The 22679-nt window shown below is 38.8% G+C and overlaps 1 protein-coding gene across 2 annotated transcripts in view; it reads right to left on the minus strand.

Moving 5' to 3' along the window:
- LOC128706544 (unconventional myosin-Ie) overlaps window positions 1-22679 on the minus strand; it is a 701146-nt gene that overhangs the window by 145276 nt on the left and 533191 nt on the right. For both annotated transcript variants that reach the window (XM_070089967.1, XM_070089969.1), the window contains 2 exons: window positions 4586-4856; window positions 3016-3144 (listed from right to left, as the gene is read on the minus strand). In XM_070089967.1, coding sequence (XP_069946068.1) covers window positions 3016-3144; window positions 4586-4856 — 400 coding nt within the window. The remainder of the gene's footprint in view (window positions 1-3015; window positions 3145-4585; window positions 4857-22679) is intronic.

Here is a 22679-nt window from a genome sequence, read left to right on the forward strand (position 1 = left end):
ACTGTCACTCCATCTATGTACATAAACAAACTCTTATTTCATACTCTTCCACCTTTACTGAACATTCACTCTGAAGCAGCCTTCATTTAGTCTATCCATATCCAAATCCTGAACTAAAGCTTAGAGCTTTTTTATTCCAATTAACATCTGAAAATACAAGAAAATAGTTGTGGTAGCTCAAACCATCAAAAAAAAAAAAAAAAGACCATATCAGAGATACATGAACACACTTAGTTTAGTGAAGATCTAAAAACCATGAATAACAGTGTCATGACCCAGTGATATTTTTATCAGCTAAAAAAAAAAAAAGATGATGAAGCCTCAACACCATCTATGAACAAGAGAGTTGACATTCACAAGCTTTCATTTGTTTCTTGCAGATACAAGGGATTACTGTACAGGAGTTCCTGACCTTGTACGGTAAGTGAAAATTGCCGGTGGGTGGAAAAGAGCAGTTTTTAATTATCGATTACATCTAAAATGCCTGATAACGTGTTTACAGTATCATATATTAAGTGCTTAATACAGCTAGGCATAAAAAAGTAGGTAAAAAAGTAAAACAAATACACAGTACATACAATACTTACTTTAAAATATAGCACCATTTGCCCTTCCATTATACAACTGTTATATGAAAATGGCAAAAAAGCAGCAAAAGTACTGAACATAATGAACAATTACTTGACTAAAAGCCAACAAAATCATGGAACACCAAAAAGAGGGTGCTGTACATATGGAGCCCTCCTGTACAATCTTAGCTTTAAGTCAAAAGATATTCTTCCAGAAAAACAGCTTTTTACCAAGACCTGTCTGTAAGTCAAGCTGGCTTTGGAAAATTCTACGGAAGCCAACAATACGTAAAATCCATAAACACTTAATTTCCACTGAGTGTTGTCCTATATTGGCAAATACAGCAGTAACACAACTGCCAGATATGTGGTCACCTTATGTAAACAAGTTTGCACCTGGAACCAATATGATATACAGCACTAAAGGTGAAAAAAGGTCATGAGGATATGACATATTACAGTACCACATGAAGCCTTCATACCTAAGCAACTATGACTTCACTCTGGATAATGACCACTCCTTGAACCTCACTTGGGATTAGCAATCTCACTTTGTGAGAAGCCACCGCGTCTTTTATCTCTTCCTTTGTTTTGTGTGTATAATATACTATATGTTTTTATGACCCCTGCTTAGAAATTACCTAATCTTCCAAAATTAACCATACAAACACTATATATATTATTGCCACCAACTCAAAAATTCCTAAATATTTTAAGATTATTTCAGTATTAAAATGGTTCCAATCTCATTATGTAAAATGTGCGAAAATATAATACTGCAACCTGTTAATCAATTCATCTCAATTATAAATTCAATTACTGTTAAACCATTAACTACCTCTCTTTAAATATAAAAAAAAACGATGTTCAATTCGAACCAACTATGTTATATATGCCTAGTATTAAATAGTCTGTTAAACATTAGGTTTAGTCTGCCCGAAATGCCCCAGCATGATAGTGGCTCTATTTGTACTTACCAAATCAAAACTGTAATTACACATTGTAAAATCCTTAATCCTTAGTCTTTACTAATTATCTGCATTACAATTAATTCTATTTCCTCTCTTACAAACTGACCTACATAAATACAGTTCCTCTAATTGTTCTCAGAAAATTAATCAATAGTTTGAGTTCATACAACCAAAGCTCTGCAGAGTTATTATAAAAATTACTTAACTCAATGAATTACAAAGTGAATAACAGCATTTTACAATGCTACTAGTTATGCAATTTATTTTGGGCAAATCAGGAATCACTTAAAGCTAATTTAAGATTAATATTAACCTTTTGACTGTTTCAGTCATATATATACGTCTTACGAGCCACCGTGTTTGACGTATACATACTCAAAAATTCTAGCGGCTTCAAATCAAGCAGGAGAAAGCTGGTAGGCCCACATGTGAGAAAATGGGTCTGTGTGGTGAGTGTGCACCATATAAAAAAAATCCTACAGCACGCAGTGCATAATGAGAAAAAACTCCAAACATTTTTTTGGATTAAAACACTGACTTTGTGGTGTATTTTCGTATAGTATTAATGGTTGTATTCTCGTTTTCTTGGTCTCATTATGGAAAACATAGTATAGAAATAGAGGTGATTTTGATTGGTTTTATTATGAAAAGTACCTTGAAATGGAGCTCAAAGTAGGAGAAATGTTTGATTTTTGCCAATGTTCAAAAGTAAAAAATGACATCATTGTCTAATAAATGTCCAAGTAGCCACTCTAATATGCAGTCATGAATGGGTTGACATTATTTATACAATCATTACAATATTGCAGTAGTCTGCATAACAGTAAATCCTCTATTTGTTTGGTTTGAAGAAAAATTCCAAACAGAAAGCAAAGAGTAATATCAGAGGGGCCTGGAGACATGACTGATGAACAAAAAAAATGTTATTTTAGAGCCAGGAATGTCTGCACTGTTCATTTTGGACCCTATTTTGAAATTGGCATATTTTTTAATTTGCGTGAAATTGGCCAAATTGCAAATTTCTGACCACGTTATTGGAAAGTTAAAATTGGTAAATGGGCAGTTTCTTGTACTCAATTGATAGAACAAATGGAGTTCTCAAGAAATAGCTATGAGTTTGGTCGACTGGGACAATGGAATTAGCCGAAAATAGGGTTCTAATTGGTTGAAATCGCCGATTCGTAAGTGTAGCCGAGGTTGCTAACTTCACAAGAGCGTAATTCCGTAAGTTTTCCATCAAATTTCATTCTTTTGGTGTCATTACCATCGGGAAAAGATTCTCTATCATTTCATAAGAAAAAATTATTTTCGTTTTTCAAAAATTTTCTGATATCAGGAGACACCTCAGGATTTGGGGTTTCAACAGTCAAGGGGTTAATTTAAAGCTAATAATACCCAAGTGGTCTCACTGTATGTATGTTTCTTCTGTCTCTTAATGTCATTACATTGTACACTACTATGAAGGTGAGACTCACAGCCTGGATCAGTGATGAAGGATGCATTATTTTCTTCATTGAACGAAATGTTGCTCATGTGAAGAATTGCTGCAACAATGCGGAGAATATCCATCTGTGTATCTTCTGCTATGCCCATCACAGTCATTGCTAGAAAATATTCATTACATTAATTAGGTTTAAAGACTACTAATTAAAAAAAGGGTAATTTCACAGCAACAGTTTTAAGAAAAATAAAATTCTATGCTGAGTAAAAATTTAAGGTGGCACACAATAAGTGGGAAATATAAGTACATTTATATTGTGCAGAACAACCACCATGTAAAGAATAGTGAACTTCTTGTAAGAGATTTTAACAATCCAAATGATTTTGAAAAGGCCGAAAAAGTTGTATCAAGCAGGTCCATGGTTGAGAGGAATACAATAACAGAATCAAGCTTCATAAAAAATAGCTTTGAAATTAATATGAATATTGGTTTAGGATTATACAAATTAGACTCATTTATAATTTATAAAATTTGGGAAGAATTTAAGATATATTTGGCAAGTTAAAATCTTAAAGCTTGGGTAGAACATAAGTTATGTCTGACAGGTCCTTAACCACCTCACTGCATCATCATAAAAGGTTCAGGTGTTGTATGTTGACTGTGAGGTGTAATCTCCCCTTTATATGCCTTCTGGTAATCCTTTGTTTTTATATATAGTTCCTTGATAATGTAAGAAATCACTTAAGCACTTGAAAGTTCACTATTCTTTTCACAATGGTTGTTCCGCATACTATGATATCACCTGTTTACCATGATCTTATTGCATATTTATATTGTATGAAAGCTTTTAACAATTTTTTTTTATAGTTACATGTATTTATATACCACCCAACTGGCTAACAAAACAAAGAAAATATTTTGTATGCTGAATATCACTGAACAGTGTGATATACAGAAACACACAAATAATTTCAAAATAAAGCATTACAATAAACAAAAAACAGAAAGTATAAGTTGGGTGGTTAGTTGCTCCTTATCAACACATGTTGCAATAAGCAGTCAACAGACGGCTGCATGTAAGGAACTCCACCTACAATTTTCTCAATCACAAGAGTATGTACTCTTACACATTGCAATACAGACTGAGTATCCAAAATGCTCGGGGTCGGAAGTGTCTCGGATTTCAGAATTTTTTGGATTTGAGAATATAATTAGATAGCTTGGGGAGGGGACCCCAAGTCTGAATATGAAATTCATTTGTGCTTCATATACAGTTTATACACATAACCTGAAGGTAACTTTATACAATATTTTTAATAACAAAAACAATATATTTAATAACAAAAGCAACACAGCAGCATTGGCAGAAAACTGACATCAGCTGATAAGTGCAGCAACAAACAATGGCTGGCTTTCAGTCTCCATTTATATACAGTGCCTAATGAAAATAATTTATTCATTTGTTTTATTTCAAATTTTATAAGTTTCTCACTGACTAGAGCACCAACAAATTTGACCAATACCTTGACTCTTTGTACCATTTATATCAAAGCTGCACACTATAAAATTCAAATTACACAATTATAAATTAAATTATTACTAACCTTTCAGTGTCTCTTGAAAATCATGAGCATCATTAGTGCCATCAACCTTATAAACGCCGCTCTGGAGTAAATATGAATAAAAGTCTGGAGATGCAATGCCCAGGTTACTCTTCATATCAGCTGTAGCACCTGCACATATCTGGTAGAATATATGAAAGCTCCTCTCCCCTGCATTTAAGGAATGCACTCTGGACTTCTCCAACAGAAAGTTAGATATTCGTCCTCCAAGGGGCTCTCCACCTCTTGAGAATTGAATTTCTATATACTTGCCCTGTGGAACAAACAACAAGTGTGTTAGTTCAGTTATTATTCTCATACACTTGGGAGTCGTTTGTAATGTGTAGTTTCACTGCAAAAAATATCCCTAGTTTTTTTCAGTTTGTGCATGCCCAGAATCTGAGTGTCTTCCAGGTCTTTTTTACATCTCCTCTTGTTTCAGTGCATCTATTAGAATAACACAGTTGCTTAGCCTTTCTTATTAGTTTGTTGAGGACTAATGCAAAATATTTAATAATATCTTTGTTTATTAAGCCCTGTCTATATTGCTTTTCATATTGATGTTTCTTATCAGTGGATCTTAGTATGCCATGGGCAACCTAGCTGTTTATTCATAATGTTTCGTTTTAATGGGACAGTGTTTGTTATATAGTCTAAGTAATTTGTTAAGAAATATATCTATCCAATCATCAATACCATTGGCATTGGAAAATTCTGTAGTCCAGTCAACTATACTTAGCTCTGTTGTGAAGTTACTTATTGATGCCTCATCATGGAGTCTAAAAGAGAACTTGTTATATTCCAATGGTTGTTTACAGATGTTTGTTAGGAGGAAGGTGGGGTAGTAGTCAGTAGTAATGTCTGTGACTATCCCTGATTTAAGGGAAGCTAGTATATTTGTCCATATATGGCCAATTATGGTTGCACTTGTCTCAGTTAGCCTGGTTGGTTTTGTTCTAGTTGGTGTGAGTAGTGTGTTATTCATATTGTTAATGAAATCAGTTACTGGTTGGTCATCTGTTAGGCCTAGGTTAATGTTGAAGTGTCCGGGTAGGAGAAGGTAGTGCTTGTTCATTTGATTGTTTGTTATTAGTGTCTATCCCTAAAATTTGGGATGTTCGTATGAGGCATCCAGTATATGGTACCAATTGTTATAGGGGTCTCAAGATTTTTTATAGTAAAATTTACACTGTACTTCCCATCTCCAGAACTCAAGTCCGGCCTGCTGGAATTATGAAGGGATTCAGGGAAACCAGCAGGCTAGACTTAGAGTTTTGGAGATGGGAAGTACAATGCCTGCACTTTGAAAGAGGGGTGTTAACCCTTTGAGGGTCGACAGGCCCTCTCCGAAACTCGTTCTCAGGGTCGGCCAAATTTCAAAAAAAAAAAAAATTATTTTTTCTTATGAAAAAATAGAGTTTTTTTTTCTGAACATTATAGGATAAACAAAAAAATTTTACCATCAATACTTACGGAGATATGGATGCATGAAGTTTGCAGAAAATGAGCCGCGTATGGCAACAGCGGCGACTGCCGCTCACCCGGTAAACTTTGATTTACTTGTATTTGAAGGTTTGTTGTTTTTTTCACTATTTTATTTTTTCACATAACTTATGTGGCCTATGAGACCAAAGTAAGGTGCAATGTACATATATACACTCGTTGTATACAACACAATAAGCACACAAACATAATTATCAATATATTGTTTACAAAACTTGTTTACAAAAACGAACAATACAAAACATTGTTTATTATTATTGTTCTATAATATATATACCAATATACAGTCACTGAACATATTCCTATTAGTTCTGCAGCTTGTGGAACTCTGAAACATGGTGTCATACACAATGGTGTTTTATCTTTCTCCCTCATTCTATCTCTTTCAATCTGTCTCTCTCTTTCTATCTGTCTGTCTATCTCTGTCTCACAGGTACACATAAATACAAGTATACATAGTATAAATTACCTAGGATAACCCAAGAAATCCAGACAAAGTGCTATACTCTGCTTGAAGATGTGAGTAAAAGTGATGACACAGTCTTGTGGCTCTCTGAGACAGAGAGCTAGACAGATAGACAGATAGACAGGGAGCTTGACAGACAGACAAATAGACAGACAGAAATGTTAGTGTACCAGTACCAGTGTACTAGTGTTCCACCCTCCTCCTCCTCTTCTTCCTCTTCCTCCTCTTCCCCCTACTCTTCCTCCTCTTCCCCCTACTCTTCCTCATACTCTTCCTCTTCCTCCTCTTCCTCTTCCTCCTACTCTTCCTCTTCCTCCTCCTCCTCTTCCTCCTCCTCCTCTTCTTCCTCTTCCTCCTACTCTTCCTCCTCCTCCTCTTCTTCCTCTTCCTCCTCCTCCTCTTCTTCCTCTTCCTCCTCCTCCTCTTCTTCCTCTTCCTCCTCTTCCCCCTAATCTTCCTCCTACTATTCCTCTTCCTCCTCCTCTTCCTCTTATTCCTCTTCCTCCTACTCTTCCTCCTCCTCCTCTTCTTCCTCTTCCCCCTACTCTTCCTCCTTCTCCTTCTTCTCCTCATCCATAGTGTAAATTACAAGGAGTCGGCAGCTGTCAAAGTGACATATTGGCTCATTACTCTTTCCCCCTCCGGCCTGTCAAAACAATGGGGTCGGATGCTGCTTCCCCTCCTCCATTCTATCTAATTATCTTTCTCCCTCATTCTATCTGTCTGTCTATCTCTGTCTCACAGGTACACATAAATACAAGTATACATAGTATAAATTACCTAGGATAACCCAAGAAACCCAGACAAAGTGCTATACTCTGCTTGAAGATGTGAGTAAAAGTGATGACGCAGTCTTGTGGCTCTCTGAGACAGAGAGCTAGATGGATAGACAGGGAGCTTGACAGACAGGCAAATAGACAGACAGAAATGTTAGTATACCAGCAAAAACAAAGGGAGGGCGATGTTCATCTCATCTTTTGGCATCAGCTCTACCCTCATCAAACGTCAGCACTTATCAGATGTTATCTCCCCTTATCTTGTTACTGTCATGGGTGAACATTTATTATTACATATTATTATTATTACCTATTATTATTATTATGTATTATTATTATTATGTATTATTATTATTTTTTTTTTTTATTATCACACTGGCCGATTCCCACCAAGGCAGGGTGGCCCGAAAAAGAAAAACTTTCACCATCATTCACTCCATCACTGTCTTGCCAGAAGGGTGCTTTACACTACAGTTTTTAAACTGCAACATTAACACCCCTCCTTAAGAGTGCAGGCACTGTACTTCCCATCTCCAGGACTCAAGTCCGGCCTGCCGGTTTCCCTGAATCCCTTCATAAATGTTACTTTGCTCACACTCCAACAGCACGTCAAGTATTAAAAACCATTTGTCTCCATTCACTCCTATCAAACACGCTCACGCATGCCTGCTGGAAGTCCAAGCCCCTCGCACACAAAACCTCCTTTACCCCCTCCCTCCAACCCTTCCTAGGCCGGCCCCTACCCCCCCTTCCTTCCACTACAGACTGATACACTCTTGAAGTCATTCTGTTTCGCTCCATTCTCTCTACATGTCCGAACCACCTCAACAACCCTTCCTCAGCCCTCTGGATAACAGTTTTGGTAATCCCGCACCTCCTCCTAACTTCCAAACTACGAATTCTCTGCATTTATATTCACACCACACATTGCCCTCAGACATGACATCTCCACTGCCTCCAGCCTTCTCCTCGCTGCAACATTCATCACCCACGCTTCACACCCATATAAGAGCGTTGGTAAAACTATACTCTCATACATTCCCCTCTTTGCCTCTAAGGACAAAGTTCTTTGTCTCCACAGACTCCTAAGTGCACCACTCACTCTTTTTCCCTCATCAATTCTATGATTCACCTCATCTTTCATAGACCCATCCGCTGACACGTCCACTCCCAAATATCTGAATACGTTCACCTCCTCCATACTCTCTCCCTCCAATCTGATATTCAATCTTTCATCACCTAATCTTTTTGTTATTATTATTATTATTATGTATTATTATTATTATGTATTATTATTATGTATTATTGTTATCATTACGTATTCTTCTTCTTCCTCCTCCTCCTCCTCTTCTTCCTCCTCCTCCTCCTCCTCCTCTTGCCTCCTCCTCCTCTTGCCTCCTCCTCCTCTTGCCTCCTCCTCCTCTTGCCTCCTCCTCCTCTGCCTCCTCCTCCTCTGCCTCCTCCTCCTCCTCCATTCTTGGAACAAGTTTGAAGAGCTTGTAGTTCATAATCACTATCATTATCATCACCAATGCTCACATCTGAGTCTGGGATTTTGGAAAATAGGAGTTTCCTCTTTGATTCTGGTACAACTGAATGACGGCCCAGCACCAGAGGTGGAAGGCTGTGGGTTGTCTGGGTTTTCCTCACTATTACCCATATTATGGTCATTAGTTTCGGTCAAAACCTCACCAGAACCTTGAAACTCATCTTCACTGTCACTTCCATCTGTATTAGAACTGTCACTGGGGAACAAAAGTGTCCCAATTCGCCGAGGAGTGAGGAACTTCTTACCGCAGGGCACGGTGGAAATTGTGTACTATGATGGCATTCCCACAATGCACCACTGGGTCCCAGATTTTTTTCTTACTGCGCACACCCACCACACAGACCCATTCTCTCACATCTAGGCTTATCAGCCTTTTCCTGCGAGATTTGAGGCCGCTAGAATTTATGCGTACTAGTACGTCAAAAACCCCTACGCGTAAGATGTACTAGTACGACCAAAACCCTCAAAGGGTTAATGTTGAAGTTTTTTAATTGTAGTGTAAGCACGCCTCTGGCAAGACAGTGATGGAGTGAATGATGATGAAAGTCTTTCTTTTTCAGGCCACCCTGCCTTGGTGAGAAATGGCCAATGTGTCAATAATAATAAAAATAATAAAAATTTGCAAAAATGTATTCTCCATATTCATCACTATAGAAAGTGGTATTACAACATGACAGTTTATTAGAGTAATAGATGACAATACCAACCCTAATTTGGTACAGTTTGCAGTTGTGGATTGCTGTATATCCTTGTAGTGTGAAGATGTCTATTGCATCTTGCTTAAGCCAGGCTTCAGTGAGAATAATACAGAAGGTTGTACAGTGGACCCCTGCCATTCGGCGGCCACAACTTTCGTGAAATCCGACTTTTGGCAAGTTTTTTCAGCAAAATTTAGCTTCATGGTTTGTGATTGGATTCGTGATTCGGCGACCTTCTGGTACGTATCTGCCCGTCAGCGTGCACACAAAGCCAGTCTCCTGCACTATTCACACTCAGTGTGCCGTTGTTTACCAGCATGTGACCATCACCCCACGGGTTCATACAACACATTTCATAATAATTCACTGTTTTTGTGCTTGCAACTGCTAAATAAGCCACCATGGGCCCAAAGAAATCTCCTAGTGCCAGCCCTTTGGTAAAGAAGGTGAGAAACACAGTAGAATTCAAGAAAAAACTCATAGCAAAGTACTAAGGTAGAGGAGGAAAAAAGAGGGGAGAATGTGCCTTCTGCAGTGATTCAGTGATTCTACAATATGTATGATACTAAAGCAGCAGGTATCGATAAAGTCTATAGCTCCAGCCAGCGATAAAGTGTAGAATTAACAGTGTAGCAAGTAAGTTAAGCGAGTAAGCGATAGAAAAACAACATGAGAGTAACTCTCCAATGTTGCTGGATGTGTATAGGACTGCTGAACATATACCACCCTGCTATCTTCCACCACCCTAAACCTCTGCCAACATCTCCTCCAAGGTAAGTGTAAATATAAAAGTGAAAGTATAAAAGTAAATACAGTGGACCCCCGCATACCGATTTTAATCCGTGCAAGAGGGGTCATTGTTATGCGAAATAATCGGTATGCGAATGAATTTTCCCCATAAGAAATAATGGAAATCAAATTAATCCGTGCAAGACACCCAAAAGTATGAAAAAAAAAATTTTACCACATGAAATATACATTTTCCTACACACAAAGAGAAGGATACATGCACAATAGTAGAGTAGTACATGCACAGTATATATTGTGCATGTACTAGTCTACTAAATGAAGAATAAATGACACTTACCTTTATTGAAGATGCAGCAATGACTGATGAGACACTGTGTCCTGGGAGTGCCTTTTCCTCCTGAGTACTGTAGGTCCTGTTTGGCATTTTCTTCCAGAACAGGCCTTATCACACTGTGTATGCCACTACGATTCTTAAATCTCTCAAACCAACCTTTGCTGGCTTTAAATTCACCAATATGAGCACTAGTTCCAGGCATTTTTCCCTGTTCACCTGGGTGTTAGTCGACTTGTGTGGGTTGCATCCTGGGAGACAAGATTAAGAACCCCAATGGAAATAAGTTAGACAGTCTTCGATGACACTGACTTTTTTGGGTTATCCTGGGTGGCAAATCCTCTGGGGTTAATTGTTTCTTGGTATTCTCAATAAGCCACACCAACAACGGTGCTACAGCAGCAGCAGCAGCTGACGGTGGTACAGCAGCAACAGACGATGCTACAGCAGCAACAGACGATGTTACAGCAGCAGCAGACGATGCTACAGCAGCAGCAGCAGCTGATGGTGGTACAGCAGCAACAGACGATGCTACAGCAGCAACAGACGATGTTACAGCAGCAGCAGACGATGCTACAGCAGCAGCAGCAGCAGACGATGCTACAGCAGCAGCAGCAGCTGACGGTGGTACAGCAGCAGCAGACGATGCTACAGCAGCAGCAGCAGCTGACAGTGCAGCAGCAGCTGTACCACCAATAGTAGCGATGGTTGATTGGGGTTTATTATACAACCTGGCCAGCTCGGAGACACGCACTCCACTTTCATACTTATCAATGATCTTTTTCTTCATCTCTATTGTAATTCTCACCCTTATTGCTGTAGGGTTGGCACTAGAAGCTTTCTTGGGGCCCATGGTCACTTATTTTCCAGAAAAAGCACCGAAAACACTGTAATAATACGAAATATTCCGATTGTATGCTTGGATGTTACCGCGGAGGCTGGCTGGTAAACAATGCCACCGGCGGAACATGTGAGCGTGGCTCAGGCCGCACATTGGACGCGTCTCGGACGAAAATCGGTGAGCGGGTTTTTAAGCGGTATGCGAGGCAAAATTTTTGCGATTAAAGCAAGCGGTATGCGGATTAATCGTTATGTGATGCCATCGGTATGCGGGGGTCCACTGTATAAGTAAATATAAAAGGACACCAACAGAAATATGTCACTCTTGAATTTTTTGGGTTATCCTGGGTACTTTACACATATGCTGCTATGTATGATAATCTATGTATGTAACTGTATTTGTGTACACCTGAATAAACTTACTTATTTATAAATTAAAATGTGAATATTTCTTATTTATAAATTACATACAGTGGACCCCGAGTTTCGTGATTAATCCATTCCAGAGAGCCTGCCGAAAGTCGAAATTGCTGAATGGCAAAAACATTTTCCCCATAAGAAATAATGGAAATAAAATTAATCTGTTCCAGACACCCAAAAATATTAAAATAAAATATTTTTTTTCAAATTAAATAAAGATTTACATACTGAAAACAATGAGAAATCAAGTACATGCATATAAAAAATAATAACAACATTACACTTACCTTTACTGAAGACTTCTGGGTGGATGGAAGACGGGAGGAGGAGATAGGAGGAAGGTGTACACTATTGTTTGGAAGGAGAATCTCCTTCCATTAGGACTTCAGGTATGAAGTCTTTATCTGGGGTTACTTCCCTTCTTTGTTTTTAAATTTTAAAGACACTGGCACTGGGAACAACTTGAGAGTTACTGGAACCCTGTCTCACAAAATATCAGTCCAGAAAGCTCTGTTTCTGGCATTTCTTTAAGATTTGTCTAAAGTGGGACACAACACTGTCATTGTACATGTTGCCAATACGGCCTGCAACAGCTTTGTTAGGGTGAAGTTCATCCATAAATGTTTGCACTCTCATATTTTTCAATGATTTCCTTCTTGAATTCGATCGTGTTCCTCACTTTCTTTACCAAAGGGCTTGCACTAGCTTTCCTTGGGCCCATGGTGACTTATTTAGCAGTTGCAATCACAAAAAACAATGAATTATTACGTATGAACCCGTGGGGTGATCGTCACGTGTTGGTAAACAATGGCACACTGAGTGTGAATGGCGTGGGAGACTGGCTTTGTGTGTGCAGTGACGGGCGGACAGGTACCGGACGGTCGCCGAATCACGAGTCTAATCACGAACCGCAAGGCCAAATTTTGCTGAAAAAACTTGCCGAAAGTCAGATTTCACGAAAGTCGATGCCGCCGAAACTCGAGGGTCCACTGTACATTGTTTAAGTGTGATGGTGGTGGTGGCCAAAGCCTCCACCGCCACTAACATGGCTTCTCACAGTGGTGGCCCTTAAACCCAACAACAACACTTACACCATTTACTCCTCTCATACATTATGACATATTTTATTCATTCTAGAGTATATATCATGTTTCTGTGTTATTAATATTGTTTATAATGTCATATTAGATGAATTGTGATAGATAAATAAGCCGTAGAGATGATATTAGCATCATATTGAAGCATAATAAACTCGCCTTCCTCTTGCCTCCTACACCAACAAGAATCAATAAAGGTTAAGTGTGATGTTAAATGTTCATTTATCCATTTTATTAGTGCGTTATATTTATTTGTCATTGTTTTCTGTATGTGAATCTATATTTAATCTTTAAAAAGATTATTTTTTGTTAATACTTTTGGCTGTCTGAAATGGATTAATTGGGTTTCCATTATTTATTATGGGAAAAATAGATTTGCCAATTGTGAATTTCGCCAGTCGGCAGACTCTCTAGAACAGATTAATCACGAAACTCGGGGGTCTACTGTATTTAGGAAATCAAGGAATGCCAGGAGGTCATCATAATGTTTACTAAGGGACCTAATATTGTAATTGAAAACTAATATTTCTGGCATTACTTAGGACAGCACTAGTTTGTGATGCTGTATAATAAGAGGCAGTTACTTTCCATTAAATTTTGATTGGGATTTAGATTGTATAAATTTAAGTCTTCTAGGTAGTAGGCTGGTAGACAGCAACCACCCAGGGAGGTACTACCGTCCTGTGGTAGTAGGCTGGTAGACAGCAACCACCCAGGGAGGTACTACCGTCCTGTGGTAGTAGGTTGGTAGACAGCAACCGCCCAGGGAGGTACTACCGTCTTGCCAAGTGAGTGTAAAATGAAAGCCTGTAATTGTTTTACATGATGGTAGGATTGCTGGTGTCCTTTTTTGTCTCATAAACATGCAAGATTTCAGGTATGTCTTGCTACTACTACTTACACTTAGGTCACACTACACATACATGCACAAGCATATATATACACATCCCTCTGAGTTTTCTGCTATTTTCTTTCTAGTTCTTGTTCTTGTTTATTTCCTCTTATCTCCATGGGGAAGTGGAACAGAATTCTTCCTCCGTAAGCCACGCGTGTTGTAAGAGGCGACTAAAATGCCAAGAGCAAGGGGCTAGTAACCCCTTCTCCTGTATAAATTACTAAATTTGAAAAAAGAAACTTTTGTTTTTCTATTTGGGCCACCCTGCCTTGGTGGGATATGGCCGGTTTGTTGAAAGAAGAAGAAAGAAAATTTAAGTCTGGGTCGATGTCATCATTCAGCATTTACGTTAGCTGGTAATTATTTATATTGTGTTGAGTTCCAGTAATGATATCTGTAATAGGGGATGTTTGGACAAGGGTGCACTTAATGCATGGTGGTCAAGCAGAGTGTAAAGACTAGTAAACCCAATGAGCTAAAGTAATAATCAAGTATAAAACTATTAAGACAAGATAATAAGATAATGTTGTAGGTAGTAGGTTGGTAGACAGCAACCTCCCAGGGAGGTACTACCGTCCTGCCAAGTGAGTGTAAATCGAAAGCCTGTAATTGTTTTACATGATGGTAGGATTGCTGGTGTCTTTTGTCTGTCTCATAAATATGCAAGATTACAGGTAAGTCTTGCTACTTCTACTTACACTTAGGTCACACTACACATACATGTACAAGTATATATATACACACCCCTCTGGGTTTTCTTCTATTTTCTTTCTAATTCTTGTTCTTGTTTATTTCCTCTTATCTCCATGGGGAAGTGGAACAGAATTCTTCCTCTGTAAGCCATGCATGTCGTAAGAGGCGACTAAAATGCCGGGAGCAAGGGGCTAGTAACCCCTTCTCCTGTATATATTACTAAATTTAAAAGGAGAAACTTTAGTTTTTTCTTTTGGGCCACCCCGCCTCGGTGGGATATGGCTGGTACGTTGAAAGAAAGAAGAATAAGATAATGTAGCACCAGACTATGGCTTGTAATTGCACTAAGGCTCATATAAGCTGTTTACAATAGATAGTAAAATACAATGTACACAGTTCTAAATTAAAGACTGTGAATTTTAGTAGTCTTTCTTTCTTTCTTTCAACACACCGGCCATATCCCACCAAGGCAGGGTGGCCCAAAAAGAAAAACGAAAGTTTCTCTTTTAAATTTAGTAATTTATACGGGAGAAGGGGTTACTAGCCCCTTGCTCCCGGCATTTTAGTCGCCTCTTACAACACGCATGGCTTACAGAGGAAGAATTCTGTTCCATTTCCCCATGGATAAGAGGAAATAAACAAGAACAAGAACTAGAAAAAAAATAGAAGAATACCCAGAGGGGTATGTATATATATGCTTGTACATGTATGTGCAGTGTGACCTAAGTGTAAGTAGAAGTAGCAAGACGTACCTGAAATCTTGCATGTTTATGAGACAGACAAAAGACACCAGCAATCCTACCATCATGTAAAACAATTACAGGTTTTCGTTGTACACTCACTTGGCAGGACGGTAGTACCTCCCTAGGCGGTTGCTGTTTACCAACCTACTACCACAGGACGGTAGTACCTCCCTAGGCAGTTGCTGTTTACCAACCTACTACCACAGGACGGTAGTACCTCCCTGGGTGGTTGCTGTTTACCAACTTACTACCTAGGAATTTTAGTAGTACTATAATAAAATAGTAAGCAACAGATATTAATAAATCATAAATGGTAATATTTGGCAAGAACAGATATTAAAAAAAAATTGTAAATGGTAATTTAGGGCAACAACAGATATTAAGAAAATTTTAAATGGTAAAATAGGGCAGTGATAAGGTAAAATACAAATACATATAGCCTCTCCTCACTTAGTGACGTACTCGTTTACTGACGCCTCGGCCTTACAACGGGCTCTCTGACCAGTATTTATACCTAATTAATGCATATTAGAGCTTATTTCCTCAATTCTGTTTATTACAATATACAGTACACTGCTGTATAAACATTTAAAAATATACCAGAAATGTTATAAATGGTGTAAAGGCAACATTAAAACAATATCAAAGATGGTTGACAAAAATCCACTAGCATTATAGTATGCTCCTCGTTTAGCAATGAATTCATTTACCGACGGGGTCTTAGGTCCCTATCTCCATTGTTAAGTGAAGAGAGGCTGTACAAAGATATTATATACGGTGATACCTCTCATATCCGAACTATATGGGCTGAGACCAGTTTGGAAACATGGAGTTTCCAGATACATGAGGGAGAAAAATGTGCATCCGTACCGTCATATCACCATCTGTACCCATCATACTGCCATCGGTGACAGTGTTGTAGGTTTAAAAAATGAGTCCAACATCGTCTGGCAGTGGGGCCAGACAATCTGGGCTCAAATAACAGCCTCCCGGATTTCATGGACCACAGGACCATAACTTTTCAAATGGGCTGTGGATGGTGGATGCTCCATATACTCCAAAAGTGATTTGACACCTGCCCTTGTTGCTGAAGCTTTTGGTCTTGGAGGCACTGAGTCGTTGTCGTCATCATCACTTTCAGAATGTTCCAGGTGCAACACTGATTCTGCCATCTCTGCATCCATCAGAGATTGCACACCAGGGTCTTCTTCATCTCACACTAGCCAGTCTTGCACATCGTCTTTCTGTAGTTTTTTCCCCCAGCCTTGGACCAACCTGCATCCACGTGTGGCAATATTTCCCTCTTTTTTTTTGTAGAGTAAGCACATTCCTGGCCCTCTTTGGTGCCATACACAAGATGGTTAGGACAAAACAAAGCTGTAATAATGCTAAAAGGAAGGAGAAGAGTGCAGCTCCTAGTGGCCAATGGGTACACTGAAGAGCACGCCAAGTTTGATTCAGCTTTCTGTATCCAAACGGTTATTCGGATGTTTCGGTAATAATTTTAGAATTTTGCCCTTTCCCAGGCCTGTTTAGATATTGGCGAGGTTTGGATAATGGCAGGTCAGATATGTGAGGTATCACTGTATGTACATAGTGGTACCCCGAGTTTCGGCCATAATTCATTCCAGAAGGCTGTTCAAGTGCCGTTACCAAACGAATTTGTTCCCATATGAAATAATGTAAATTAGATTAGTCTGTTTCAGACCCCCAGAAATACACTTACAAAAGCACTTACAATGATACACTTACATAATTGTTCAAGTTGGGAGCTGTATGAAACTCGGTGTACCATTGTACTTTTCTAAAGGGGTAAGAAGGTGATCTTGTACTGATTAAGAACAATTAAAACTATTAGGTAGAGTAGTGATTGAAAAATTAAGACAGTTGATAACTATGAGACAAACAAACATAGAACAGTGGACCCCCAGTTTTCGGCCAGTGCGGAAATCGTACAATTCGGAAATCTAGCACTTTTTTGGGCAAAATTTCCCCTGAATTTCTTGCATCAGCTCAGAAATCGTTGGTATGAGATGCATCCACCCGTCAGCGACACTGCTTCCTCACTCGTATCACACTCAGTCTGCATGTCTCTGTCATTGAGTTAGGAATACTCCGCACGTTCATCCATTTTTTTTGGTGCTTGTTTATTGATTATGACTGAAATAAGCCACCATGAGGCCATGGGCCCAAAGAAAGTTCAGACTGCTAGCCCTTTGGTACAGAAGGTGAGAAACACGATAGAATTCAAGAAAGAAGTTACAGCCAAAATATGAAAGTGGCACACGTGTTGCCCAGCTCGCCAGGATGTATGGCAAGTTGACATCAACAATCAGTTCCATCTTGATGAAGAAAGCAGAAATCAAGGAAGCTGATGTTGTGAAAGGGGTAAATATGCTAATGAAACAGAAATCATAAACAATCAAGAATGTGGAGAAGTTGTTGTTGGTTTGGATAAATGAGAAACAGTTAGCGGGAGAGTGTGTTTCGGAGGGGATAATTTGCGAGAAGGCAAAGCAGTTGCATGCGGATCTCGTAAAGAAAATGCTGGGAACAAGCACTGCTGTTAGTGAATTTAAGGCCAGCAAAGACTGGTTCGACAGATTCAAGAAGCGAAGTGGCATACACAGTGTGGTAAGGCATGGTGAGGCTGCAAGTTCAGACAAACGCACAGCCGAAGCATTCGTTGATGAATTCGAGAGGTACGTAGAGGCTGAAGGATTCCTCCCCCAACAAGTGTTCACTTGTGACGAAACAGGCCTCTTTTGGAAGAAAATGCCAAAGAGGACCTACATCAAGCAGGAGGAAAATGCACTGCCAGGACACAAGCCTATGAAGGATAGGCTAACGCTTTTGTTCTGTGGTAACGCTAGTGGGGATTTCAAAGTGAAGCCTTTACTCGTCATGAAGAATAAATTGTGTGCGATGTGGAAGGTTAACAATAAGGTGTGGGTCACGAGGCTAATTTTCATTGAGTAGGTCAATGAAGTGTTTGGCCCAGGTGTGAAGAAATACCTCCTGGAAAATAATTTGCCACTTAAGTGCCTCCTAGTAATGGACTATGTTCCTGCTCATCCTCCAGACTTGGAAGACCTATTGATTGAGGAGTGTAATTTCATCACAGAGAAGTTCTTGCCCCCTAATACCACTCCTTTTATCCAGCCCATGGACCAGCAGGTCATTTCAAACTTAAAAAAACTGTACACCAAAGCAATGTTTCAAAGGTGCTTTGAAGTGACCTCGGACATTGAATTGACCCTAAGAGAGTTCTGGAGGAATCACTTCAATATCCACAATTACATAAGCCTTATAGACAAGGCTTGGCAGGGAGTGACTTCCAGGACTTTGAACTCTGCCTATTGTGGAATCTACTGTGTCTTTCGAGAAGTCCATGGAGTTGGATGTGAGTGGCCAGGATGTGGAAGAGTTGGTGGACGACCACACGGAAAAGCTAACCACTGAAGAGCTGCAACACCTTCAGCTGGAACAGCAACATACTGCAGCTGAGGATATTGCTTCACAGGAGGAAGAGAGGGGAGGGAATGTGCCTTCTTCAGTGATTAAGGACATGTGAGCAAAGTGGAGTGAGTTGCAAAGTTTGGCGGAGAATTATCACCCTAACAAAACTGTTGCAAGCCGTGTCTGCAACATGTTCAATGGCAATGTCTTGTCCCATTTTAGGCAAATCTTACAGAGATGCCAGAAATAGGCCTCTCTAGACAGATTTTTTGTGCGACAGGGGTACAGTGACTCTCAAGCTGGTCCTAGGGACAGTAAAAGACAAAGAAGGGAAGTAACCCCAGAGAGGGCTTTGATACCTGAAGGCCTTATGGAGGGGGAGTCCCTTTCCAAACAATAAACTCCCCCTCCCTCTCCTTTCCTCACCTTCTTCCATATGCCAACAAATCTTCAGTAAAGGTATGTAATGTTCATTTATCATTAAAATTAGTGCTTTAAATTTCTTTCTCATTGTTTTCTGTGTGTAAAACTATAGTTACTCTTTAAAAAATACACCTACCATCTGACTTACAACCTATTCGACATACGACAACTCGACTTATGACCGTGTTTTTTATGCCAAATTTCTGGGAAATAAACAAGTGTTTGTGTTGTACACAGTGTTTATCCTAAACCTTACAGTATAAAATACAGTACTAACAGCATAAAAAGTAAAGTAAAACATGAAATACCAAAATAAAACAATAAAATAAAGTCATTACAAAAATGTTATGTTGATATTCAGTAGTAAAGTTCGACTTACGTCCATTTCGACTTATGACCGGTTTCTCGGAACTGAACTCGGTCGTAAATCGGATGGTAGGTGTATATGTTTTGTTAATATTTTTGGGTGTCTGGAACGGATTAATTGGATTTACATTATTTCTTATGGGAAATGTTACTTCGGTTTTCAGCCATTTTGGATTTCAGCCAACCTTCTGGAATGGACTAATTATGAAAACCGGGAGTCAACTGTAGAAGAAATTTACAGAATATACAAAAGTAATAAAAGTAGTATGAGAGTATTAGGATTTAGGGAACAAATTTTATAGCAATATATAACAGCTAGAGTGGTTCATAACACTACTGGTGGATAGTGGGTATAAGCTGCACCTTACTCTGACTCAGTTCAACCAGCATCAATTAGGAATTTTTTAGTCTGTATTCCGTAGAGATAAAGTACCTCTTTCCGGTGGGTTCTTTCCTAACTGCAATTTTACCATCCCTCACAAAGCACTGATGGATTTTTTTGGATGTGGCATAATTTTCTTAGTTGATAAAGGAGGTTTTGTCTTGTTTTGGTAAGGCACTCATTAATGTATACCTCAGATTTCATAGATATGGATGATTTTAACAGGTTATTTCTTTATAAACCAGTGTTGAGTTTTAATAGAACTGTTTTTTACTCCCTGCTTGGTAGCCCATCAGTTTGCACTCTTATATTTTATCACTAGGTATGTTTAGGTGAAAGTGGTCCTTGATAAGCTGTAGGATGGTCTCCATGCATGTCTCTTGGGTGACTGTGGTTGGCAGAAATTAAAAGTGCTCAGTATCAGCATTTCAAAAAAAAAAAAAAAAAAAATCTGAAATGGTAGAGAATCTTTTTCTGAAGGTATAACACCACAATTATAAAATTTCATGGAAAACTCAGGCAGGTGCACAGTTAGCAATCTGGGCACAATTTAGGTACTGGTGATTTCACCCAATTTGAGCTCCATTTTAAGCCAATTCTATTGCTCAATTCGACTGAATTCTTAGCTATTTTGCTAATATGCTTTCCATTCTATCAAACAAGCACAAGAAAATGCCCATTCAACTACAGTGGTACCTCGGGATACGAACTTATTTCGTTCCAGAAGGCTGCTCAAATGCTGATACTGAGCGAATTTGTTCCCATAAGGAATAATGAAAATTAGATTAATCCACTTCAGACCCCTAAAAATACACTTACAAAAGCACTTACATAAATACACTTAGATAACTGTTCGAGTTTTGAGCTGTTCGTATCCCGAGGTACCACTGTATTTGAATTAGCCCATACATGTCAGGGGCCCCGAGACTGTTCAACTGCCTCCCAGCATACATAAGGGGGATTACCAACAGACCTCTGGCTGTCTTCAAGCAGGCACTGGACAAGCACCTAAAGTCGGTACCTGACCAGCCGGGCTGTGGCTCGTACGTTGGATTGCGTGCAGCCAGCAGTAACAGCCTGGCTGATCAGGCTCTGATCCACCAGGATGTGGGGGCATTGACCCCCAGAACTCTCTCCAGGTAAACTCCAGGTAAGGGGCACAGAAATCGGTAATTCAACCAATTTTATACAAAATTAAAAAAATCCAATTGAAAACAAACCAGACACTAAAGCAACATTTCTTTTGTTCATTAATCACAAACTTAGGCCTCTCCTATATTACACTTGCCCTCCATTTTGAATTCATCATCACACAATAAATCAAAGATTTACTATATTTCTCCAATACCAAAATAAAACCAGGAATCATTGGTCATGGTTAATGGCATCCCAATAATTGAATCAGATTTAGTAAAAACCCATAAATCAGACTGCGGGTGTAGGGGGAGGGGTCTTACTCATCCTTATGAAAATTTGTCAAAATATCAAATATTTCAAAGAAAACAACATTAGGGGTGAAAAATATTATATTACAAGATTTTTTGACTACATCTCTTTAACCCTTTCAGGGTCCAAGGCCCAAATCTGGAGTCACGCACCAGTGTCCAAGAATTTTCAAAAAAAAAATTTGTTATTTTTTCTTATGAAATCGTAGAGAATCTTTTTGTGAAGGTAATAAAACAAAAAGTACGAAATTTGGTGGAAAATTGACGAAATTATGCTCTCGCGAATTTTGATATGTCAGCGATATTTACGAATCGGCGATTTTGCCAACTTTGACTCCCATTTTAGGCCAATTACATTATTCTAATCAACCAAATTCTTAGCTATTTCACTAGTATTACTTCTATTCTATCGATTGAGCACAAGAAATCGCCAAGTCAACTGTTTCAACTACAAAATAAAGTGATCGGAAATTGTTAATTTGGCCAATTTAACACAAAGTTCAAAATATTCCAATTTCAAAATAGGGTCCAGAATGAACAATGTAGGCATTCCTGGCACTAAACTAACATTTCCTCTGTTCATTAGTTATGTTTTGAGGCTTTACAAATAAATTCCATTTTGATTTTTTATTCACATAATGAATTTTTATTCACACCAAAAAATAGAAGATTTACTGTTATGCAATACTGTAATAATTGTATAAATATCATCACCATATTTGTGAATGTATATTAGACCCACCAGCTGACGTGTATTAGATGTGTGAGGTCGTTTGTTTACTCTTGAATATCGGCAAAAATTTAACATTTCCGCTACTTTGAGCTCAGTTTCAAGCCATTTCCAATGCTAAAACCAATCAAAATCATCTCTATTTCTGTAATATGTCTTCCATTCTATCAAATGAGACCAAGAAATCGCAAATACAACTATAAAAAACATACGAAAAAACACTGCAAAGTTGCTGTTTTAATTGAAAAATCATGATTTCATTTTTTTTCTCTCATTATACACAGTGTGCTGCAGGATCTGTTTTATGTGGTGCACACATACCACATAGATGTATTCTCTCATATCTAGGCCCAAATGTACCACTCACAGTTTATCAGAGTGAGCTGAGCTCATGGCGTAGATCTACGGTTTGGACCCTGAACGTAAAGCCGTAGATCTACGGGACGGACCCTGAAAGGGTTAACCCCTTCAGGGTCCGAGGCCAAAATCTGAAGTGGTGCTCCAGTGTCCAAGAAATTTTGAAAAAATAAA

Source organism: Cherax quadricarinatus, chromosome 3 (genome assembly GCF_038502225.1).
Source record: "Cherax quadricarinatus isolate ZL_2023a chromosome 3, ASM3850222v1, whole genome shotgun sequence".
Taxonomy (NCBI): domain Eukaryota; kingdom Metazoa; phylum Arthropoda; class Malacostraca; order Decapoda; family Parastacidae; genus Cherax; species Cherax quadricarinatus.